This window comes from Nothobranchius furzeri, chromosome 18 (assembly GCF_043380555.1).
Source record: "Nothobranchius furzeri strain GRZ-AD chromosome 18, NfurGRZ-RIMD1, whole genome shotgun sequence".
NCBI lineage: Eukaryota > Metazoa > Chordata > Actinopteri > Cyprinodontiformes > Nothobranchiidae > Nothobranchius > Nothobranchius furzeri.
This window is the reverse complement of record NC_091758.1, coordinates 22,377,235-22,401,711: the sequence shown is the minus strand read 5'-3', so window position 1 is coordinate 22,401,711 and position 24,477 is coordinate 22,377,235. Positions and strand designations below refer to the sequence as shown.

General features: G+C 42.1%; 1 protein-coding gene across 2 annotated transcripts in view; it reads right to left on the bottom strand.

Annotated features, from left to right (window-relative positions):
* ppp2r3a (protein phosphatase 2, regulatory subunit B'', alpha) overlaps positions 1–24,477 on the bottom strand; it is a 93,668-nt gene that overhangs the window by 7,728 nt on the left and 61,463 nt on the right. The window contains exon 1 of one of the 2 annotated variants that reach the window (XM_015969633.3): positions 993–1,357. The exons of the other annotated variant lie outside the window; for it this stretch is intronic. Within the exon in view, the coding sequence (XP_015825119.1) occupies positions 993–1,124 (132 nt within the window). The 5' untranslated portion in view covers positions 1,125–1,357. Of the gene's footprint in view, positions 1–992; positions 1,358–24,477 lie in introns of those variants that run through there. 2 annotated transcript variants of the gene reach the window in all.

Below are 24,477 nucleotides of genomic sequence, written 5' to 3'. Positions count from 1 at the left end.
CTCTCTCCTGGACGCCAAACAACAACAGCCTTCCCCATCGCAAGGTGGGTCAGTCTACGAATGCTAATTTTATAGTGTGATGTAGATCTGACTGGCTTTTCTAATGCAAGCATTTTCCCGTCTAATCTGTATTGCCAGCTAACGCAGGAAATAGGGGTAGAAGACTATTTTCATTTAGCCAGCATGTGAAAGTCAGACCGATCAATCATATTTCAGAAATAACAAGTAAAAAAAAAACAGTTTCTCAGTGAACTTGGCCTTTACAGAAAGGTCCATGGGTTTAGTAAAATAAGGTTTACGTTTAATGATCACAACCTCTAACGTGCTAATAAAGAAAACAACCCAGATTTAAGTGTGTCTAGTGTTAATAAAAGCCTCTTTAGCTTTCAAAATAAAAGCATTTTAAATGATCTGTGAAAAAGAGCTGAATGAAAGTTTTTAGATCTTTTTGTCTGTTTTCTGTTTGAAATGTAAAACATGCCAATAAACAAATATTGCCTGGAAGGGACCAACAAACTCACTTGAACTATACACGACATAGATACACCTATTGTTTCAGGGGCGACAGTGAAAGGCCGTGATTCCACACAATGAAAGGCACAAAAGAAAAAAAGTGAAAAGAAGCAACACTCTTGCCTAAAGCCCATGTGGACGTCCCCGCTGGCCTCTTGGGCCTCTGTTCTGTGTGTATTGAGCAGGACAGCTGTAGCAGAGCTTCCCTTCACAGCATTCATTCTATCACTCTATTCCTGCACACCCCCATGTATGCTATAAATATCCTGCCAATATCAGACTCAAAATAGTTTGCCATCCATGGTATGTACCTCTGTTTGTATAAGAGTGGCAGAAAAACGTTCAATGCAGTGACCATCCGTACATTTTTACAGATCATTTTTAAAAATGTCGGTACTTTTCCTCGTTTACTGTTTACAGAAATAGTGTGAGATCTCCTTACACATGCACACTCGCTCCTGCCTGTTGAACTGGCTGACCTGTTGCTGCTGGAAAGACTTGAGTCTCTTCTTGAAGCGAGAGGGGAGAACAAAGTCACACCCCCTGGCCAGAAAAGCCAGCTCCCCCCTCAGGTCGGGGTCCAGCCGTAACGACGTCTCCTTGATCATCATGGTGGAGGCCGACACTTGTAACCCTCCACAAGATACGGCCAGCGACGCAGCAACAGACACGGTGACACCAAGCTCGCTCAGAAACCAAAGAAACCACAGCAGGGAAGTGTTTTCCAGATCTCTACTCAACCAGCTTGAAGTTTTGAAGACTAGAAAAAACTAAAGTACCTCAGGAAAGCAATATTTTACTCCACATGTCCAGGTGAACCTCCAAACACCTCCGTCAGCAACAGCTCACGTTCACTAAATGTTTCTCCTAAGATCTCCACTTATCCACGTCAATTTCTAAGAATCCAGGAGAGCAATAATCCACTTGTAGAGGTGTGCAAACAGATATTCCCCAGATGTGTTGTGCAGCGAGGCAAGAGAGGAGACAGAAACATGGCACCACGCCGTTTTATGGCCAAATGCGATCCCAAACTGCATTTTCTCTCAGGGGAACAAACCGGCTGGGTGTCCCCATGTCAGCTCTGGATGTAGACTGGTTCAGCCTCAGTGGTGCCTGCTGCTCCAAGCTGGGCTCTGACCAAACTGCACTGAGAAATATGAGCCATGTAGAGGCCTGGCAACACACACACACCTCAAACTGTCTGTCTAAGCATTTGGGTGGTGAGTGGGAGGGGGGTGCAAACATGTTGCATTTCGGTGTGTAGTGTTTTGCAGGATCCGATGGAAATTATTTTACGGGAGACGGGAAGCTTCATCCACAGCTGCGTGTGAGTAGGTGGGATGAGAGAGATGCAATAACTTTGTGGAGGAAATCTGAGATGCATTGTTGAATTAGCAAGCAAAGCATCTGCTGTTTGATTTGTTATTGTAAAGTTTTTTTTTCACAGGATGAAATCGGAGCATTCCCAAAAGTTATGATCCGCAACTGTAGCTGTTAATTCTTAGTAGATTCATCTGAAGTTATTATTAATTGAAATTAATAATAAAAATGTCATTATTGGTCTATATGGTCTTGAGTCGGAAAAGGGTAGAATGCTTCTCCGGGTCAGGGACGAGGTCCTGCCCCAAGTGGAGGAGTTAAAGTGTCTCGGGGTCTTGTTCACGAGTGAGGGAAAGATGGAGCCCCAGATCGACAGGTGGATTGGTGCTGTGTCTGCAGTGATGTGGGGGTTGTACCGATCTGTGGTGAAGAAAGAGCTAAACCGGAAGGAAAAGCTCTCTATTTACTGGTCGGTCTATATTCCAACACTCACCTATGGTCACAAGCTTTGGGTAGTGACCGAAAGAAAGAGATCACGGATACAAGCGGCCCAAATGAGTTTTCTCTGCAGGGTTGTTGGGCTCTCCCTTAGAGATAGGGTGAGAAGCTTCTTCATATTGGAGGGGCTCAGAGTAGATCCGCTACTCCTCCACATTGAGAGGAGCCAATTGAGGTGGCTCAGGCATCTGGTTAGGATGCTTTCTAGACGCCTCCCTGGTGAGGGCACATTCAACTGGGAGGAGACGTAAAGGAAGACCCTGGACACGCTGGAGGGACTATGTCTCTCATCTGGTCAGGGAACACCTTAGGATTCCCCCAGAGGAGCTGGCTCAAGTGTCTGGGGAGAGGGAAGCCTGTGCCTCCCTGCTTATGCTACTGCCCCAACTACACGACCCAGGATAAGCAGCCAAAAAATGAATGAATGAATGAATGAATGAATGAAAGGATGTCTAAAATATAAGGACAGATCTATGTTTTTTTTACTTTCTTTGTTTATTTAAGCCAGCTGAAACCTATGTGAGTCCATGTGAGGTGAGCAGAGTAGATCATTGGGATTTCTGTGTCCCATCCAGATCATTGCAACTACAGTGCTGATTGGAAAAAGATATTTAGAGACACAAATTATTTAATCAGCAAAGCTAAAATATATATAAAAAAAAAAAAAGAAATCTGCTTCTGCTTGCTAAATAAATTGCGGCCGACATAGGAAATCAAACCGGGGTCAGGACATGGAAAAAAGAATGAACCACTAGACTACCAAAACCAAAGCAACAATTAAATTGCCTAAGACGCAGCTGTCGTACGTGCATTTTTCTGGAGCAGGAATGGGCATAGCACCAGCGCTGTTTCAATTCAAAAATACTTTATTAATCCCAGAGGGAAATTGATTGCTGTAGTAGCTCAGAATAATAATAATAATCAAGTCATCAAAGAGTTATTGTATATTACAATGACTGTTGGCAGGAAGGATCTCCAGTAGCGGTCAGTGTTGCAGCGAAACTGAAGAAGCCTCTGACTGAAGACACTCTTCCGTTGTCGGACAATCTTGTGAAGAGAAAGCTCAGGGTTGTCCATCATTTCCTTGATTCTCTGGAGAATCCTTCTCTGCATTATCTCCTCCAGTGGTTCCACAGTCATCGCCAGAACAGAACAAGCCTTTTTTATTAGACTGTTGAGCCTTTTCAGGTCCCTGCTTCTGATGCTACTACCCCAACAGACGATGGCTGAAGAGATTACACTCTCAACAACAGACTTGTAGAAGATCTGCAGCATCTTACTACAGACGTTGAAGGACCTAAGCGTCCTCAAGAAGTGCAGTCTGCTGTGTCCCTTCTTGTAAATGGCTTCGCTGTTCTTTCTCCAGTCCAGTCTGTTGTCCATGTGAACTCCAAGGTATTTGTATTCCTCAACCACCTCCACTTCTTCTCCCATGATGGAAACAGTGTTTGACTCCACCCTGTTTCTTCTGAAGTCTAAAATCATCTCCTTTGTTTTGTTCACATTCAAGGTCAGATGATTGTTTCCACACCATGCCACAAAGCGCTTCACCAGCTCTTTGTACTCAGCTTCCTGTCCATCTCAGATACACCCGACAACTGCAGAGTCATCTGAGTATTTCTGTAGATGACAGGTCTCTGATTTGTACTGGAAGTCTGAGGTGTACAGGGTGAAAAGGAATGGTGAGAGTACATACACATGCTTTCTTCTTTACTCTCTATCTAAAAGTATTCATGTAAAAATGTCACAGGTAGAAAAAAAAACATCTTCAAAGAATTCCTCTGCAACCACAAGTTTATTTTGCACTACTCATCAGTTTCTTCAGGGAAGAAAAAAACAAAGTCTGAAAAGCTTTAAAGTTTAACAGATGGAAAGTAGTTTTAGCTCAATCTGATCTGAGATTAATACTTTTGACAAATGAATAATAAACAAACAATCAGCTGGAATGAAAGTCTTTGTGCAGACTCTCAGATGTAAACCACAGCTCATAAGTAAAGTTTTTTGTTTTAAAGGGGACAGATCATGCTATTTTAAACATTTCAGAGCAAAGGTGGGCACAGTATATGATCAAATATTACCAATGGCACTACTGAGATGTAATTTTATCTTAAATATGAGTTATTTTCATCAGCCTGTCTTTGTACCTGGAAATTAAACAGTCTAGTTCAGTCAACCCCACCTCCCGAGGCCTGAGCTCCCCCCATTAATTACAAAACCCACAAGGCATCATGGACCACGATGAAGCAACGAATGAGAAGAAAGCGTCCTTGGTGAGGAGTAAGCACCACCTAACCCCTGCCACGTGGACCTCAAGGGATAAACCACCAACCCTGCTCAATGGCCAACTTTCCTGGTGGGGTCACCCATGAGGACAGTGGAAGGCTAAATAAATTAATCTTTGTTTAGAAAAGAAGACAGCCTTTTGAGTCAACTCTCTCTCAGTTGAGACAGAAATATTCTAGACAGTTTCTGTGAAAATCTTCCCAGATAAATAAGTGAGTCACCTTATGCTTTTCTGCGGGGTAACTCCTCTCCATGTGCACCCTGCTGAATTCTTTGGAACAACTGGACTCTATACTAAAGCCAAGGTCGCATACCAATGCCCCCCCCCCCCCCCCCCCCCCCCACACACACACACACACACACGCACGCACGCACGCACGCACGCACACACACACACACACACACACACACACACACACACACACACACACACACACACACACACACACACACACACATTGTCTTCTCTCAAGCCTCCTCTCACCTCCATGCTAGTATTTGAAATCATTTACAGTCGCCTTCACATAAAAGGTAGCAAAGACTCACCTTCTCATGCTCAAAATCTAAATGTCTAAATGTTTTTATTAACACAACTGTATCAGAATGCACTTATTAAATCATGAATCTACTTATAAAGTGATACTTTAATCACGTGTAAAAAGAGCCAGAACAGATGCCACCAGGCAGCTGCGTGCTCTTTTCCTGTCTGACTGACAGTTGGTGAAACCCAGCCCTCTCAAATCGGCTCTGCTCGGTCCTAGAACCTGTACCAAGTTTCAAAACCAAAACCCAAACACATCGTATTTGAGCTGTAGCTAAACGCTTAAACTAGCTGTGGGGATGGTGGGGTGGATGGGGGATTCTTGAATAGTCAGCATGTAGGAAAGTTTGCTCAGGTGACATGAAAACAACCTCTGGGACAAACTGTCCTCTTTAAGAAGGATACACACCGTCAGCAGTGATGCAATAAGTACAGTGAGGAGACTTTAAATAACTCCTGAAGTCACCCAGACTTACTTTAGTTTATTTGGGGGGTGGATTTGCTGTAGATCCAGCCTGAGCACTTTGTCAAGTTAAATGATAAATGACCTGCACTTGTATAGCGCCTCTCAGAGTGAGGACTCCAAAGCGCTTTACACTACAGTTTATCATTCATCCATTCACACACATTCACACACTGATGGTGATGAGCTACGATGTAGCCACAGCTGCCCTGGGGCACACTGACAGAGGTGACAGAAAGTTTGTACTTCTATTTTAATTTTGACTCCAAATGATCGTAAAAACACCCCAAGTTGATGCAAAAAAGAATATTATTTAAATTCTTTTGTCACATACCCCTTTGCAAGCATGCTTTCAATTTTGTCTTCCAAATCATATTCACTTCCTGTATCTTGTGGTGGTGTTTTGAGAAGCCAGATCAAATAAAAGTGGCAGAATGAGGGCAAAACATTTATTATTGGATGAGGTTGGGTGAATGGATTAATTATTTGACCATCATCAATAGGCCACACCCTTTACTGATCATTTTTATGAGCAATATTTTTATGCCTATGAATTAGTCTCATGGATGGGACATTGCAAACTTCCACGTCAAATCAGCACCATTTTTGTAACACTTGTTCTATGTACATATAGATATTACACATCATTTTAAAGCCAGAAATCTTATTATTCCAATGATATATGTAAATCAAGGATTCAACCATAACTGTAGACACAGTAAACACTTTTGTCAAACCACTCAGCAATTCTAAATAAAATTAAATGAAATGAAAAGCTTTATTTGTCCCAGGGAAGGGAAATTAGAGTAATATAGAGTAAAATAATGTCCAACTCACTGTTCAAAGCCTCACATCATTGACAGAATTGAGCCACCTCCAGAGGAATGATCATGTTACTTCCAGAAGTCCAATAAAAGTTTACTTCCAGAAGTCCAATAAAAGTTCTCCAATACACCAGGTTTTACATTTACAGTCCAACATAATAAACTGTGGAAAACATTCAGTTTCCCTCAGACCTGTCTCTCATAATCCTCATTAGTTTTCAAGTGTTAGCTTCAAACATTTAAGGGACATTTTCTCCTACCAATAAGTGAATGGTGGGGCAAAATCATCAACTATTGGCTGAAGTACTGCCCTTTATTGTCATTTGCTGGACCAAAAACGCAACATCAGATATTGTCAGTCACTGACTGGCTGGGGGGTGGAGTCACCAGCTGCTCCAGAATGTTCCACATATCTACCTGCAGCCTTTTGCAGGTCTCTTTTTTCTGGATTTAGACAAAAAGCCACCAGCTAAGCAGAATGGTCCACATTGCTATTGTGTGTTCCAATGCTGCGTTGTATTTTGTGTCAGGTGGAGATTAACTCACTCTATTTTTCATACTCTGGGGGCAGCCTTGCTATGATGAGCCTACTGATTAGCAGGGGTGCCAATCCTGGTCCTGAAGGGCCGGTATCCAGCACATTCTGCTTCAACGCACTTGATTCAGTGGCTGAATCACCTGTGCAGCAGCTCATCAGGCTCTGCAGAAGCCTGTTAATCACCTGCTGATTGAAATCAGGTGTGTTGAAACAGAGTTAAAACCAAAATATGCTGGACACCAGCCCTCCAGGACCAGGATTGGACACCCCTGGATTAGAGTTTCTCAGTTGTAATGAAAAACCACCTGAACTATATTGAGCCAAGCAGAGTCGGGCCGTGCTGTGAGGTTGAGGTCCATTGGATTTCCAAGCTTCTGGAGCAGCTCTTCTCTGCTTTTATAGCAGCAGTGCTGTGCAGGTTGTTGTTCCTGATTGCGTGTGACAAACTAATGATTAACCGTTTCTACAATACTTTTCTTTTTACTCTCATTCTAATTAGGCCACCTGTTGTGCATTTTCTATATGGTAGAATATATTGATTCTGATTTAACAGAAGTAGTTTTCTATGATTTATTTACTATAAAACTATGCAACACCTCCACCTGCTGACATTTATTAGTAACTGGAATCTCCTTTAATCTCCTATACAGGCCTTTCTCAAAAAATTAGCATATTGTGATAAAGTTCATTATTGTCTGTAATGTACTGATAAACATTAGACTTTCATATATATTAGATTAATTACACACAACTGAAGTAGTTCAAGCCTTTTGTTGTTTCTAATATTGATGATTTTGACATACAGCTCATGAAAACCCAAAATTCCTATCTCAAAAAATTAGCACATCATGAAAAGGTTCTCTAAACGAGCTATTAACCTAATCATCTGAATCAACTAATTAACTCTAAACACCAGCAAAAGATTCCTGAGGCTTAAAAAAACTCCCAGCCTGGTTCATTACTCAAAACCGCAATCATGGGAAAGACTGCCGACCTGACTGCTGTCCAGGCCATCAATGACACCCTCAAGCAAGAGGGTAATAATAATAATAATAATGCATTGAACTTATATAGCGCTTTTCTAGACACCCAAAGACGCTTTTCACACACTCTCACATTCACACACTGCTAGTGATGGTAAGCTACTTGTAGCCACAGCCGCCCTGGGGAGGTCTGACAGAGGCGAGGCTGCCATTTGGCGCCGTCGGCCCCTCTGACCACCACTAACACAGGCAAGTTGGGTGAAGTGTCTTGCCCCAAGGACACAACAGAAGGATACCCCTGGCGGGAGCTGGAATCGAACCCATGACCCTCCGATCATGAGGCAACCCGCTCTACCACCTGAGCTACTGCTGCCCCAAAGACACAGATAGAAATTTCTGAACGAATAGGCTGTTCCCAGAGTGCTGTATCAAGTCACCTCAGTGGGAAGTCTATGGGAAGGAAAAAGTGTGGCAGAAAACACTGCACAACGAGATGACCGGACCCTGAGGAAGATTGTGGAGAAGGACCGATTGCGGACCATGGGGGACCTGCGGAAGCAGTGGACTGAGTCTGGAGTAGTTTTTTTCCGGAACTGTGCTACTCTGGGCGGCTGCATGTTGGAGTAGCTCTGTTGACTATATGTAAGTTTTGCCTTTTCTTGGGCATTTTTTTCTTCTAGTTTCTCAAGAAAAATTGTATTTTTTGGACACTTTTCTGTTTCTGGTGCTGTGAAGTTTGGAGGATTTTTACAGCTATTTTTTAGCTTTTTTCACTTTTTGAGCATTTGTTATGATGTGTAACCATGGCAACAAGCTGTTTACAATCGGAAGCAGCTGATTAACAATGGAAAGACTGAAATAATACCTCAACTGAAGCCACAAATCCCAAATGAGCTAAAACGCAAGAAGCGTGGATGCAGAGCAGGAGCAAAATGGAGATAGAGAAAGAGGAAATTCAAACCATCTCTTCCATCGATCATAATGGGCAATGTGAGATCACTGGCCAACAAGATGGAGGAACTCAAAGCCCTTTCAAGGACTCAGCCAGAGTTTCAGCAGTTTTGGAACCACTGGAGGAGATAATGCAAAGAAGGATTCTCCAGAAAATCAAGAAAATTATGGACAACCCTGAGCATTCCCCACAAGACTGTATGACAACGGAAGAGTGTCTTCAGTCAGAGGCTTCTTCAGGCCTAGTCCACACGTAGCCGGGTTTTCTTAAAAACGAATATCCGCCCTTCCAAAAACTTGCATCCACACCACCTCGTTTTAAAAAGAAACTCTGTCCACACGTACCCGGATAAATACGTTGTTAAGGACATGCCAGACCTGTAGGCGGCAGTACTTCCCCCGTTCTTAACCTTGTCCTTCGTCTGTGGTCTTCCGCAAGGAGCAGTAATTCCGCTTGCAAAAACAAACCAGCAAAAAGCGCTTGGACAATTGATAAAGCGAGCACAGCCCTGAGGGCATCCATGCTTTCGGCTAGTGTAAACACAGGTCGCACACGTGATGTCAGCATTTTGTTGTCGCGGAAAGTGACGTTGCGGACCTTAAAACTCCGGTTTTGTCTGTCCACACACAGACACCCAAAACGGAGAAAGCGCAGATCTTCACTTTGGCCGGAGTTTTTAAAAAGATCCGTTTTCGTGTGAAAAAACTCCGTTTTCATGTGGATGACAGGCCAAAACGTAGAAAAATATCTACGTTTTGGCAGATCCCCGGCTACGTGTGGACAGGGCCTCAGTTTTGCTGCAACACTGACCGCTACCGGAGATCCTTCCTGCCAACAGCCTTTGTAATATACAATAACTCTTTGATGACTTTATTATTATTATTATGAGCTACTACAGCAATCAATTTTCCTCTGGGATTAATAAAGTATTTTTGAATTGAATTGAATTGAACTGAATTGAATTGAAGCATCCAGAGCCACCGTGTACCGGTGTGTGCAGGAAATGGGCTAAAGGTGCCGCATTCCCCAGGTCAAGCCAATTTTGAACCAGAAATAGCGGCAGAAGCACCTGACATGGTCTACAGAGAAGCAGCACTGGACTGTTGCTCAGTGGTCCAAAGTACTTTTTTCAGATGAAAGCAAATTTTGCATGTCATTCGGAAATCACGGTGCCAGAGTCTGGAGGAAGACTGGGTAGAGGGAAATGCCAAAATGCCTGAAGTCCAGTGTCAAGTACCCACAGTCAGTGATGGTCTGGGGTGCCATGTCAGCTGCTGGTGTTGGTCCACTGTGTTTTATCAAGGGTAGGGTCAATGCAGCTAGCTATCAGGAGATTTTGGAGCACTTCATGCTTCAGTCTGCTGAAAAGCTTTATGGAGATGAAGATTTCATTTTTCAGCATGACCTGGCACCTGCTCGCAGTGCCAAAACCACTGGTAAATGGTTTACTGACCATGGTATTACTGTGATCAATTGGCCTGCCAACTCTCCTGAGCTAAACCCCATAGAGAATCTGTGGGATATTGTGAAGAGAAAGTTGAGAGACGCAAGACCCAACACTCTGGATGAGCTTAAGGCGGCTATCGAAGCATCCTGGGCCTCCATAACACCTCAGCAGTGCCACAGGCTGATTGTCTCCATGCCACGCCACATTGAAGCAGTCATTTCTGCAAAAGGACTTCCGACCAAGTATTGAGTGCATAACTGAACATAATTATTTGATGGTTGGCTTTTTTGTATTAAAAACACTTTTCTTTTATTGGTTGGATGAAATATGCTAATTTTTTGAGATGGGAATTTTGGGTTTTCATGAGCTGTGTGCCAAAATCATCAATATTAAAAACAATAAAAGGCTTGAACTACTTCAGTTGTATGTAATGAATCTAATATATATGAAAGTCTAATGTTTATCAGTACATTACAGACAATAATGAACTTCATCACAATATGCTAATTTTGTGAGAAGGACCTGTATATCAGTCCACTGCTTTACACTCTCTACACATATGACTGCACCTCTGTCCATGAAAATAACATCTTTGTGAAGTTTGCAGATGCTTCAACTGTGGTGGGGTTCATCTCTGAGGATGATGAGTCTGCCTATATATTAAGTGGAGCAGCTGTCATCATGGTGTGTAGACAACCTTCTCCTCAACATGTCAAAAACCAAGGAGGTTATAATGGATTACAGGAGAAAAAAGCCTGAGATCCAACCCCTAACCATCGGGGGAGACTGCGTGGAAAGAGTGTCAACATAGAGGAGAATCTAGGCTGGAGTGTGAACACCTCTGAGCTGGTGAAAAAGGCCCAACAGAGACTGTTTTTCCTCAGTTTGCTCGGGAGAAGTTTCATCATACAGAGATTGCTGGTGTCCTTCTGCAGAACTTCCATTGAACGCATACTAACATACTGTATTTGCATCTCGTACACCAGCTGCACAGCAGCTCAGAGGAAAGTCCTCCATGGGGTCATTAACATCATCCAGAGAATTATTGGCTGTCCACTGCCCTCACCGGAAAACCTACACAGCTCCCGATGTCTCAGGAAAGCATTATAAAAATCTCCTCACACCCTGGTCACCCTCTGTTTGAACTATTGCCTTCAGGCAGAAGGTACAAAGCAAGAAGCGCAAGGACAAACAGACTTAAACATAGTTTTTATCCGACCGCAGTGTTATGCTTCAAACTGCTGGAAATTAAGGGATCATGTGCAATTGATGGCGTAACGTATCCTTATTTATTACAGTTTTAATGATATGTATGAGCATGTATATGTATTAGGGCTGGGCAACAAATCGAAAATGTATCAAAATTTCTGACCATTATCGAGATCTTTTTTCCCATGTCATTAAATGTGATGATAAAAAATGAAAATATGTGTGTAGATGGCAACGTTCATGTCCCTTTAAGAAGCTGTACCCCTTTCACGTAAAAATGTGACTCGATGTAATACATGTGTAATGAATCAAAAGGGTCAATTTTCGCCATCGAATCGACACAGTAACCCTTCATGCATGCCAGAGCTGCAAAGTCAAGGTTACGCCAGCTGGAGGATCCAGACACACAAATCAACCTTTTGCTCACTTATTGTTCTTTAACATAGACATAAATAAACTGTCAAGGTCTCCCACAAAAGCTCTTCTCTCTCTACTAAAAGTCAGACTGTTGGATTCCTCAATCTGAATAAAAGTGAATCTACACAAATCCTACAAGGCTTTACAACTTATAAGTTAAATAATCATATGTGATGAATGAACAAGAAGTTTAAATCAAATTTTTGAATAATCTCTGCTTAAATCAATGAATTTGAAATGAATATTGTTCTTACAATGATCCATTTATATCACAAATCACTATGCTTGATTAAACAAGTTAATCATTGTTTACACTGATACATATTACAATAAGATACATATTAAGGTTAAAAACATTTTTGTATCTAAAGGAAGCCGTGGCTTTCTGAGGAATGTTTTGGTAAAGCCTTCCAGACATGGCACATTCTGATTTGCCAGAATGGCCAGAAATAATAAAGTAGTTTAATAAAACAGGAATTACTTCCCGAGTAATTCAGTTTCTAGCAGAGTTCCAAACCGGCCAATTCGGAACAAGCATCCTTGAGACATCTCTTTTGACATACAGTCAAAAACCTGTTTGCACGCTGCAAGCTGACACAGCCAGACTGCTCTCTAAGAGCCACATCCACTTTGGACGCAAACAAGCATTCCAGCTACTGTTGTGACCTGGAGACATCTCAAGACTGGACGGGTCGTATTGGAGTTAATCTACGAAATCCCAGCGCCGTGAGGTCCACCCGACTTCTGACAGTCCGGATCTGCTGGGGTCTCCGCCAGGGTTTGTAGACGCAACAGATTGCGTCTGATGCTGTTTTATTAATAATCAACTCTCTAGTTTATAGCAGACAACAAATTCTTTTGCACCCAGATTTCACGATTTCTTTCAGATACAAAGATTCTGATAAACATCTAACTTGCATCACACCACCTACACATCACATTCCATCACCGCATATCCCCTCCATCACATCTCATTATTCATATCTTGTCATGTATAATCATTAGTTTAGAAAAGAATAAAATTCCCATTTAACTATATACTTGACTCTGTCTGAATTAATACTAAGTGTGTTTATGGTCCCTGAACAAGTAAAAGTAACTAGAATCTTCTGGTTAAACATTCGAAGATCAATCAGATTGATATTTCATATTTATATGGAATATCACACCTTATTGGTCATAATTAATTTGCAGTCATCACGCTATAAAGTGTGACCGCTACACACGTGACAGCCCCATCTAGTGGACAACATTTGTTTCTGCGCATACCTATAGTTTTCGTCCATTTATCGTTATCGAGGTGAAATCCTCAATATATCGTGATATTGATTTTAGGCCATATCGCCCAGCCCTAATGTGTATGCATTTCTATTATTCACTTTTAGTATATTTATTAGTTTTTATTAGTAATGGATGATGCACCAACTGAAAGGCACTTCACTGTTGTTGTATTTTATGACAATGACAAATAAAGGAGAATTGAACTGACAAAACCTATTGGTGAGAACATTTATGAAGGTTTTCTTGACCACTATATATAAGAATAGAAATTTTCAGTAGCGTGAACATAAATCATTATAAGTAACTTGGGGCATCACAAGCAAAAAAACCTATAAGGATTGGTCTTGTTAATAAAACTTTTAATTTTATGAGGATTAATTACATTTTGCTTTAGAGAGCAACAATTAATGTCAGATTATTTTTCCTTTTGTGTCACAGATTTAGGTCACTATTAAATTGACCAATGGTTCCATAAACAAGCAGTAATCTCTGTACGATATTTTAACTCAGCCTTAGAAATAAGGCGAGGAGTGCCTTGTGATTTTGAATAGCCTCCGATTTGCATTGTGAGAGGCGCCACGTAAAAGATTGTTTTCTTTCTGCCTTTTCCTTCTTAAAGTAGAGCTGCTCCTTGTTGAATGGAGGTTCAGACCAATTTTTAAGGATCAATTGGCATGTCCCGAATGAAAAGAGACCCTGGGGAGACTCATTATTGGTTAGAGGGAAAACATGACCTTTCTGGTATTGGAATACTTTGGAATGAGAGGCAGGTAAATGCTTTAGGGTAGATGGGATAAGATTTTCTAATATTTTATATTCGGTTGTTACAACCCCGCTGTAGGAATATTTCAGCGTAAGAGGATTTTAGTTACCTAGATGGAAAAATGGAGGAGGAATGTGGAAAGATGAGATGAGGGGCTGATGAAGAGACAGTGCAACCTGTGTGTGTGTGTGTGTGTGTGTGTGTGTGTGTGTGTGTGTGTGTGTGTGTGTGTGTGTGTGTGTGTGTGTGTGTGTGTGTGTGTGTGTGTGTGTGTGTGTGTGTGTGTGTGTGTGTGTGTGTGTGTACGTCTGCCCACCAGTCACATTTATTCCAACCCTGCAGCTACAGAAACAGGTGAGCCACCGGCCTACATGATCATACAAATGCAGAACAGGAAGCAGTGACGGAGGGTCAGCTGTCCAGCAACAACTGTTACATACGCATTTGACATGCACATGTGTTGTCCTAAAGGATTTAATTAGAACACACAGCTTTAGGTGTGTGTGTGTGTGTGGGTTCATGTTTGCCTTGACGGAATCACTTAACAGGAACTGTTTATTCTCGTTTTTAAGAGCAGCTAAATGGTGTGAGCATGACAGCTTCCGACACACACACACACACACACACCTGCTCTATGAAATTGGCTGTCCACGGAGTGTAAACCTATCTGTGTAAAGTTAGTCACTGATTCCTATTTATTTCTGCTCCAGGCACCAGGCAGAGTTTACACCCTCTCTCAAACACACACACACACACACACACACACACACACACACACACACACACACACACACACACACACACACACACACACACACACGCACGCACGCACGCATGCACGCACGCACACACAATTGTGTTCATGTATCATATGCAAGTCATAAGGAAAGATTATAATTTGTTCACACTTAACTATTAAATGACAGCTTTGTAATGAAAATGTTAGAAATTCTTTTAAAAAATATTTCTAAAATTAAGTTTAATAATTCTAAAAACTTTGGATCTTAAATTTGTCATCTTAAAAAGTTTTATCGAGAAATGTAAAAAAAAATTTGCTTTATCGTATTAATAAAATATTTGCTTTTAAATGGTGTAAACCAATCCTTCTAGAGTGACAGCATGGTTTTCCTCAGAGAGAGGCCTTTAATTCAGTTTAAGTTGTTGCTGCCTTTTATCATGACATCAGTAAACTCTGATGTAGTGGAAGTTCAGCACTCACACACCCTCACACTGCTGCCATGTGTTTTACAGACTAATTCTGTGTACTTTGGATAAGAAGCTGCTTGAAGCTGATCTATTTGATCCAGTGCCATCAACTCTGGAGATCAAAGCTTTCATATTATCCAGCTTGAAGATATTTTCTCATCCCAACATTCCTGATAACGGTTGGATTTTCTTGTTTTTGCATAGCACCTTCTTAGGGTTCTACAACCCCCCAAGGCGTTTCACAACACAATCAGTCATTCACCCACTCACACACGCTGGTGGGGATGAGCTACGATGTAGCCACAGCTGCCCTGGGAACCTGCAACCTTCCGATTACTGGACAACCCGCTCTACCTCCTGAGCTACTGCTGTCTCAGGAGCTCATTGGTCAGGTTCACATCTAATGGCTCTCTTTGAATTACTTAAGGTCCTTTGATGGTTTCATTGGTGAAGAAATGTCACAATCCTGTTGACAAATCATCACTCAGGTCAAAATTGCCCATGGAATGAAAAACTACAGAGAAAAATCATCTTGGTTTTGGCTACATTCAAATTAGCCGTTAGCTTTGTCAGTCCTGTAGTTTGTGAACTCTACTTTTCCAAACCCAGGCTGTTCAGATTGCTGTCTAAAAAGGGAAAATCCCTAATTTATTACTGAACTACACCTCAGAGTGGTTCATATGTCCTTAGAAAGGAAATTCTTGATTCTTCCTTGATTTATTTTTCCACAGTCTTTCATTAACTGCAAAACTATTACATTTCAGTAACTGGTTAAATGAAAATCTCCAAACGCTTTTTAGACTGGATTAATTATTTAATGATATGGATGCACGCCAGTGCTGAATTAATTTCCATTATCTACAGCAACACTACCTGCCCTACGTTTAAACCTGAAATTGATATCACACGAAACAGGTTACCCCTCCCCATCCATCTGATTACACACACTCCCTTCTGTCCAGCTCTGCCAAATGCCATCACCATGGAGATAACCCTTTCCCTGGATTGAGTGGTGGGAGGAATGCTCTCAGAGTCACTGCGCCAAGAGCGGGAAACAGTTCACACCGCTGCTCTTATGCTCTTTATTTTCAGTCTCACTTCCTCTCGAGAAGGGACAACCCCCCCCCCCCCCCCCCCCCCCCCCACACACACACACACACACACACACACACACAGACACCTTGGGAACCTCTACTTTAAAAATTGGAAGTCTGAACCGAGTTCAAGTGCTGCTTCTGTGATGGATGAGTGAGTCACTGGGCCAGCCACGGTCTACTTCACATCCGAATCGGAGAAAGACAACAGGGAGCAGTTAAAAGCACAGCTGCTCAAAGTATCCGAGAGAAAGCTGAGGACAGTTCTTCTGACACAATAGCAATGTGAACTAACAGACAACAGCCACTCAGAATGCAGGTTTGTTTGATACTGAGAACGTTAATGATAACTTATCCTGGACAAAATGAATTAAAACAAACACATGAAAACTAATGAGAGCAAAAAAAAAGGAATTTTTAACTAACTATTCTAAACATTTTGAGACAAAATAAATGGCAGTTTCTATACTAAATTCCCCAAAACTTCCATGTCGATTATCATTCACACGGATATTAGCAGCTTGTCCAAAAGAATGGTTTATTATGAATATAAAGCTATAAGGGTGTAATAGAGTCTGATCTGAGGTGTAGCACAGTCAGAGAATCAAACTGCAAACAGAAATGAACAACCATGTCCTTTTCTACAGAAAAATCAAATACAAATGACCTCATAAGTAACTTAATTTCGCTGCAGCCCTTAAAACACTGAGAAACTAACAAGAAACGTGCTGCTTTGTGTTCTTTTTAGCTAATCAATAAAGAGTTAAATTCAGAAACATGGTTGGTTCACAGATCTTCCTGTAGATGGAGGTATAGACCCTCTTTATCAGCTGTACTGCCTCAAAGGCATAGTGACACCGGACAGTCACTAGAGGGCAGAAGCTCTCTGCAATAGTGAAAGTCTCACGCAGGTAAGAACAGCCCAACATGATGATGAGGATGATAAAGATTTTGATGATGCTACTACATTTACTGCTCTCTGCTGTCTTCATATAAAATAAATGCTCTTGGCTTGGAGAGTGAGAAGTCTGAATGATGGAAAACATCTGCTGACATTTTCCTGCAGATAAATCCTGACATGTTGATGACGTGCAGATGCAATCACGCAGGGAGATTCCTGAAGACCCCCCCCCCCAGGTTTGAGTGGAGGGGATGAGTGCGGGGGGGGGGGGGGGGGGTGACATCCAAACCATGGAGTCCTGGATCATTTGCAAACTCCTTCGCGTGGGCACACACACACACACACACACACACACACACACACACACACACACACACACACACCATGTCTACCACACCCATATCAACAAAGTGTAGACTTGAAAAAAAAAAGTAAAAACTTTCAGCCTCCATCTGATCTCTGCTCTGCCAGGAGTCAGTGTGGGAGTGCCCATGAGCCAGTCACATTGCACTGCCAGCATTTGGGGGAACCATCTACCTTCTGCTTATAAACATGTAGTGGTGGTCTCCACAGAGACCAAAGGGAAGCTCAGAGAGTGGCAGAGTTGTGACTCCCACTGAGCTGAAAACTTTTCAGATGAAAAAGTGTGCACATAAAAAAGTCAGTGTGTGTATTTGCACACTCTGGAGGAGCACTGCGCACTGGGAACAAAGGTTGGATGATATCCAGGCTCGCACTGGGAGTGGAGAATTATGATGTAGCTCAAATGTACTTTGTGCCTGTGTGTGTATTTCACCCACTAGAGTGTGTGGAGTTAATGAACTCCACAAAGCACAAGTGTGATCATTTCTGTTTCCATAAGTAAAGAGGGCAGTCCGGACAAACCTTGATAGTATAAATGTACTGGAAACTTCCTCCCACACCCAGAGTCCCCCATCCCCCTGCCTGAACTGAGCATGTGTGTGTGTGTGTGTGTGTGTGAGTGCGCGCGTGTGTGTGTGTGTGTGTGTGTGTGTGTGTGTGTGTGTGTGTGTGTGTGTGTGTGTGTGTGTGTGTGTGTGTGTGTGTGTGTGTGTGTGTGTGTCAGTCTATACAGCAAAGTGAGGACCAAAACAAGTTTTTTACCTGCAAACTGAGGACATTTGGCTGGTCCTCACTTTGGGTCAAGATTACGGAGCTCTACTGGCTAATTTAAGAGGTATGGTGTGGATTACGTTTTAGTTAGGGTTAGGATTAGGACTAGACTGTTTATGGTTAGAGTTAGGGTTAGGTTTAGGATTAGGCACAATCCAGTCACTAAAATGAATGGAAGTCAATGACGGTCCTCACAGCGTCCTCAGTGCATGTGTGTGTGTTTGTGTGTGTGTTTGCATGCATAAAATCCAATGCATTCATCTGTGTGTTTGTACCTAAATTGAAACGGGCAACTTTCCATGCTTGGCCAAGGTTCCTCCTGTGACCCTATTTCCTGTGGAATCAGCCGAGGAATGATGTCATCCTCTGTCGACCCAAAGTCAACAACTGTGTGCTGCAAGCCTCAGTGACATGACCTTCCTCCCCACTGGTGCTGTCTTCAACTCATGTGCGTCCTCTTTTGTTGTCTGCTTTTCTTCTTTTCTCACACGTCAAGGAACATATTTAAAATAAAACCACTTTTGTTGCAGCTGCCAATGATTCATTAGTCTTTCAGCTTCTCTTATTATAGCCTTCTTTTTATAAGTTTTAATCCTCTTTGAGCTAAAAATGTTACAAATGTTCTGTCTTAAATCAGCAATCTGCAGTTTCCCCCTTTTCACAAATTATGTATATTTTGTAAATGCATTATTTTGTTTGCTTAAAATGCAACATCGGATTTTTTGTAAACAAAAATACAAAGATTTGTAAATCATTGTAGATTTGAGACACTGAAACACTTAAATACTAAAATAAAAGCATCAAATTCTGGGTCAGTTGTTTCTTGGTCTCAGAAATTAAACTTTGATCTATTATCAGCAATTAGAAAAGAATACAGGTCATTCTTTAAATTATAATACTTTTCATGTTTAGTCAGGTGTCCAGGGTGTTGGTCCCAAGTTTACCACCATAGTCAATGTCACTGAAGGTCTGTGGTCCTATTTAGCATGACATTAAAGTAAAAGTAAAAATCATGGGTTGCACTTTAGGCCGTCCAAAGTAGAACATGAACAAAAGCCTCTTGGAGAGTTATGTGGCATCTGGACTCGAGACATTAGAAATACATTAATTGGGTCTAGTGTATTGAAGAGGGATGGATTTCTGTAGATACACCAAAGCAGATGTCTTCAGATTGGTTTCCAGTGATTATTGGGGGACAAATAACACCTCAAGCACTTTATTGTGGCCTTTTGGCCCTTCTGGACCATTTAGGGCGTGATAGGTCTACAAAGCACTGTTGATTGATCTCCAGTCATCACAAAAAACTGGCTAATTTGTTTCAATTTTGCGTGTTGATAAGATTGGCACAAACTTTTATGTGACAGTTATTTGTAACAATATTTAAAATGATCAAATGTTTTATTTTTTCCTTTCTGTAAACTTTGTGAAGCTTTAATTTAACAAAACAATTGAACAAAACTGGAGTCTTCGCTGGGATATTGGCTTCATCGGACAGTGATATCTGGCTCTCACGTGAGCAGTTCGTAACCAGTTGTGAAGCAGCTGGGATGAGATTCAGCTCCTCTAAATTTGAAACCATGGTCTTGAGTCAGAAAGGGGTAGAATGCCTTCTCTGGGTCGGGGACGAGGTCCTGCCCCAAGTGGAGGAGTTTAAGTATCTCGGGGTCTTGTTCACGAGTGAGGGAAAGATGGAGCGTGAGATCGACAGGCAGATTGGTGATGGCGGCATTGTACTGGTCTGTTCTGGTGAAGCGAGAGGTGAGCTGGAAGGCAAAGCTTTCAATTTACCAGTCAATCTAAGTTCCTACCCTCATCTTTGGTCATGAGCTTTTGGTAGTGACCAACAGAATGAGATTGCGGATACAAGCAGCTGAAATTAGATTCCTCCGCAGAGTGGAAATAGGGTGAGAAGCTCGGTCATCCGGGAGGGGCTCGGTGTAGACCCGCTGCTCCTCCACATCGAGAGGAGCCGGTTGAGGTGGCTCGGGCATCTGGTCAGGATGCCTCCTGGATGCCTCCCTCGTGAGGTTTTCCGGGCACGTCCAACTGGGAGGAGACCTAAAGGAAGACCCAGGACATGTTGGAGGGACTATGTCTCTCACCTGGCCCTTGGGATTCCCCCAAAGGAGCTGGCCTAAGTGGCCGGGGAGAGAGAAGTCTGGGACTCCCTGCTTAGGCTGCTGCCTCTGCAACACGGTGCCAGATAAGCAGACAAAAATGGAATAGAAAAAATGGTTTGAAATTAATAGACTAGACTTGTCTTAAAATTAATTGGTCTGCTTTCAAACCAAAACCGTGATATCAATGTGAAAAGATGTTCATCAAAATGCAGACATTAACCTCGTGCCAACTGGTGCCCATTCATTATGAGGGGTCCAATTACTACTATGCAGGTTATCTACCACTAGCCTCTTTTAGAAAATAATGTCGCCATTTTGCTACAACGCTGTGGTGGCAACAGGGAGCCTTTGGTCATTTATGAGTGCACAGATTGTGGCAGTAATGTTGCACAAGCGTGCCCTTTTTACAAAAGATCACACGATGGCAGCATAAAGGGGGTGTGGTCTCTGCATTGCTGCGGACTTCCGTTTATCTTGGGCGTAACTTGCTTTTTATTGCGATTGAAGCCACGCTCATTACGATTTTTTAACAGCTCCTAAAGGTGTCTCCTCCACAGTCCCTGTTCAGTCCCTGGTGATCTGAGCTCCAGCTCTAACGAAGAGAAGCTCTTGGAGCTCCGCATCACTCTAGATTACATCTCAGCTGATTCTGTTTACAAAAGCCTCCCTCTCACCTCCCTCTGTTGCGCCAAGGCATAAAATGGATTCATAAGTCCAGCGTTGTGGTAATAGTTCTACCAAGCATGGCGGCACCAATGCCGTAAAATTCCCGCATCACCACAGTCTATTCATTAGACACACTGTGGCAGCAATAATACGCTGATTTGCCAGCATGGGGGTCCTCTAAAAGGGGCTACTGACTTTGTTTTTCTTTGCAACACTGATGTTTTATCTCTACAAATAAGACAAACCTGAAGGATTTCAGTCATGCTCTGAAGTTGTTAATGCTAACTGTTAGCTTCTAGTGGCTGAGGCATTTTCTACTCTCACTTGGACGCATGATTTGGAACCATAGGATGTCCAAGGAAGGTCCCGCCTTTCTCACCTCTGATTGGCTAGAAGGGCTCTCATACGATTGGCTATTTCATTTAGCAGCAAACCGTCTTCTGGCAAGTGCAGACCTTCCTCCTGCCTCAAACAGAACAGCTGTTTTTGGGGAGTTTTGTAAAGAAAATGTGAATTTAGTGCTATAATAATCATTCTATCTTGTTTTGTAATTTTTTTTTTTTGTTTTTTCTATTTTTTAAAAATCTGAAAAATGTGAACTTATATTAAATGCTGTTGCATTTATAACACTGTTGGACTTAATTTGTATTTGTTGGCTCTCAAACATTGAGGTTATCTTATTAAAGCAGAGTACATAGGATAAACGTATGTGCACCTTATCTGGGTATGAAATATAATAAAACTGTCCTACTTTTCCCAGCTGTGTGCAGCAGGTCTGTTTCTCTTATAGAATAATGAAAACTGGTAAAAATAGGTCTAAATCATCATCATCTTCTTCTATGTATTTATTTATGTATAATGCACCTTAATGCCACCAGCCAAGGCTGCCCAAAGTGCAGTACATGATAAAATCATAGATGGACCCATGCGATCTTCAGTAGGTGCATTTACATCATAAATTTAGTTTAACATGATAGATGTTTTCTCTCTGGACAATAAATTACAATATGGCCCACCTGTAGATAAAATTAAAATAATTTTACATTAATTATAAATATATAATCAAAACTTGCCTGTGGGACATTTGATACATCTCTAGCTCTCAACTGTGTGTGTGTGTGTGTGTGTGTGTGTGTGTGTGTGTGTGTGTGTGTGTGTGTGTGTGTGTGTGTGTGTGTGTGTGTGTGTGTGTGTGTGTGTGTGTGTTAGCAGTACCAGTGTTTCTCAAGCTCAGACTGGTAGAGAATAGGTACCAAGGTTGAAGTTTGACAAGAATCAATACATTTTTTTATTCATTCAATCTACTGATTGAGGTTTGAAGTGAGTAAACTTGTAAATATTTTACAGGAGGAAAAATATCGAGATATATATCGTATATCAAAATTCAGCAAAAAGATATTGAGATATACATTTTGGTCCATATCGCCCAGCCCTAGTTAAATGTCTGTTTTCCTGCCACAGCCCTTTGAAAAGTACTGTGCTGACTTTTTCTTTCAGGTCATTCAGACAACATGCTTTTGAGAGAAAAGTTAATTCCACCAAAAAAAAAATGTTGGAGTTGAAGGTATTTTCCGTTTTAAACCAGGAATCAAAACACTTTTCTGCTTTGGATGATCTTACACAACTATGGACCCTAGTATAACATCTAAGGGGGCTGATTTACTTGTTCATCAGGTTTTTATGTGTAGAGTAAATCTTCAGCACACCTAGAAAGATAGATTTTAAAGACAAGAACTATTTTGGTTCAGCAACACATCCAAGGCATTCGGCAAAAACACTCAGATCTTCTTTAGGGTTAATGGAGCCATCAGACTTGACAGCTCCTGATACAGCCAAGTGCATGTGTTAACAAATCATGTCACCATTGGCAGGGCTGAAACAAAACATACATGTCAAACTTGGGCTCCTTATATCTCCTTAAATAAACTGGGAGGTAGGGGAAGAAGACTGTTGAATGGATGATGTACCATGTGCTTCTATGCTCTTGAGTGCTTTTGTTTTAAATCAGCTGGCATCCGTGTTGTCAAGGAGATAAATGGCTATTTTCTAATAGGTACAAAAAGCCCTCTATAAGTGTGTCTGCAACAAAATAAACATTAACATCAACAAATCGAGAGCAGAATATGATTTTAGCTGCTGTCATCTCAGAGGCCCTGGCAGAACTAGTCAGCGAAGTGCCTGAGACGGAGCATAAGCTGTTTAGTCCAAGCCTGGAAGAGCATTTGCTAGCTTGTACTTTATGGGTGGGGTGGAGGTTAGCTTGTTTACAGTTTGAGTGACAGTTTAATGTCCAGCTGAGGCAGGGATAAGCGGATGGTGCTGAGGAATATTAGCATAATTCCCACTGTGCCAGTATCGGTGTTCTGTGTCAGAGCTATTCTCAAACTCAGCTGTGGCCTACAGTAGCACTGGGTCAACTTACCCACAGGCCCACACACACACGCACACGCACACACACACACACACGCACACACACACACACACACACACACACACACACACACACACACACACACAGAGAGAGAGAGAGAGAGACAGAGAGAGAGAGAGAGAGAGAGAGAGAGAGAGAGAGAGAGAGACTTCTTTGTCTAACTTGTGTGCAAATACACACACATGCATAAACACATATGTAAATGCACACACAGATGAAAACCTGAAAGCTTGTGTAAAACTTCCATAACCTCGCTCACACACAGGTCCATTTACACTGTGGCGACAGTGAGTCTGTTAGCGGGATGCCATAGTACGGAGGGGTGGACAGATTTAGGCCTCCCTCGCACCTAGTTCTGCCAGCGTTAGAGGGGGTTGTAGGGTAACGATACCATTAACACTTGGTGTGCCAACTGCTCCACCCTCCACCACCACCCCCTCCTGCTGTGCTCCAATCAGCATTTCTCATTAGGTTTCTCTACCCAGGCACACAGCAACAACTGTTACTCAACTCTCCCGAAATATCACACCGTCCAATCACAGGGCGGGAAGTGAAGTTGTGGTAAACATGGGTTTGTTCTTTGGCTACAGGTGGGAGAGGGGCACTGAAAAAACCAACAAAGGTGGACCAACAACCAAGAAAGAATAAAAAACACCAACATTGAAAGAAAATTGCAAGACCTGTAAGAGTAGTGAAACAGAAACACACACGTGAAAATGAAGAAGAAATAGATGATGGAGGATGATGTGTATTGGCTGGATGTTCAGCGCTGACTTTGCTAGCTGCCATGGTAACCTCATAAGTAGGTGCCCTACATCTCAGCAGGGCATAAGGTTACAGAACTCAGTAAATAAACACATACAAATAGCAGTGGGAGTGTGTTGAGGAGAAAA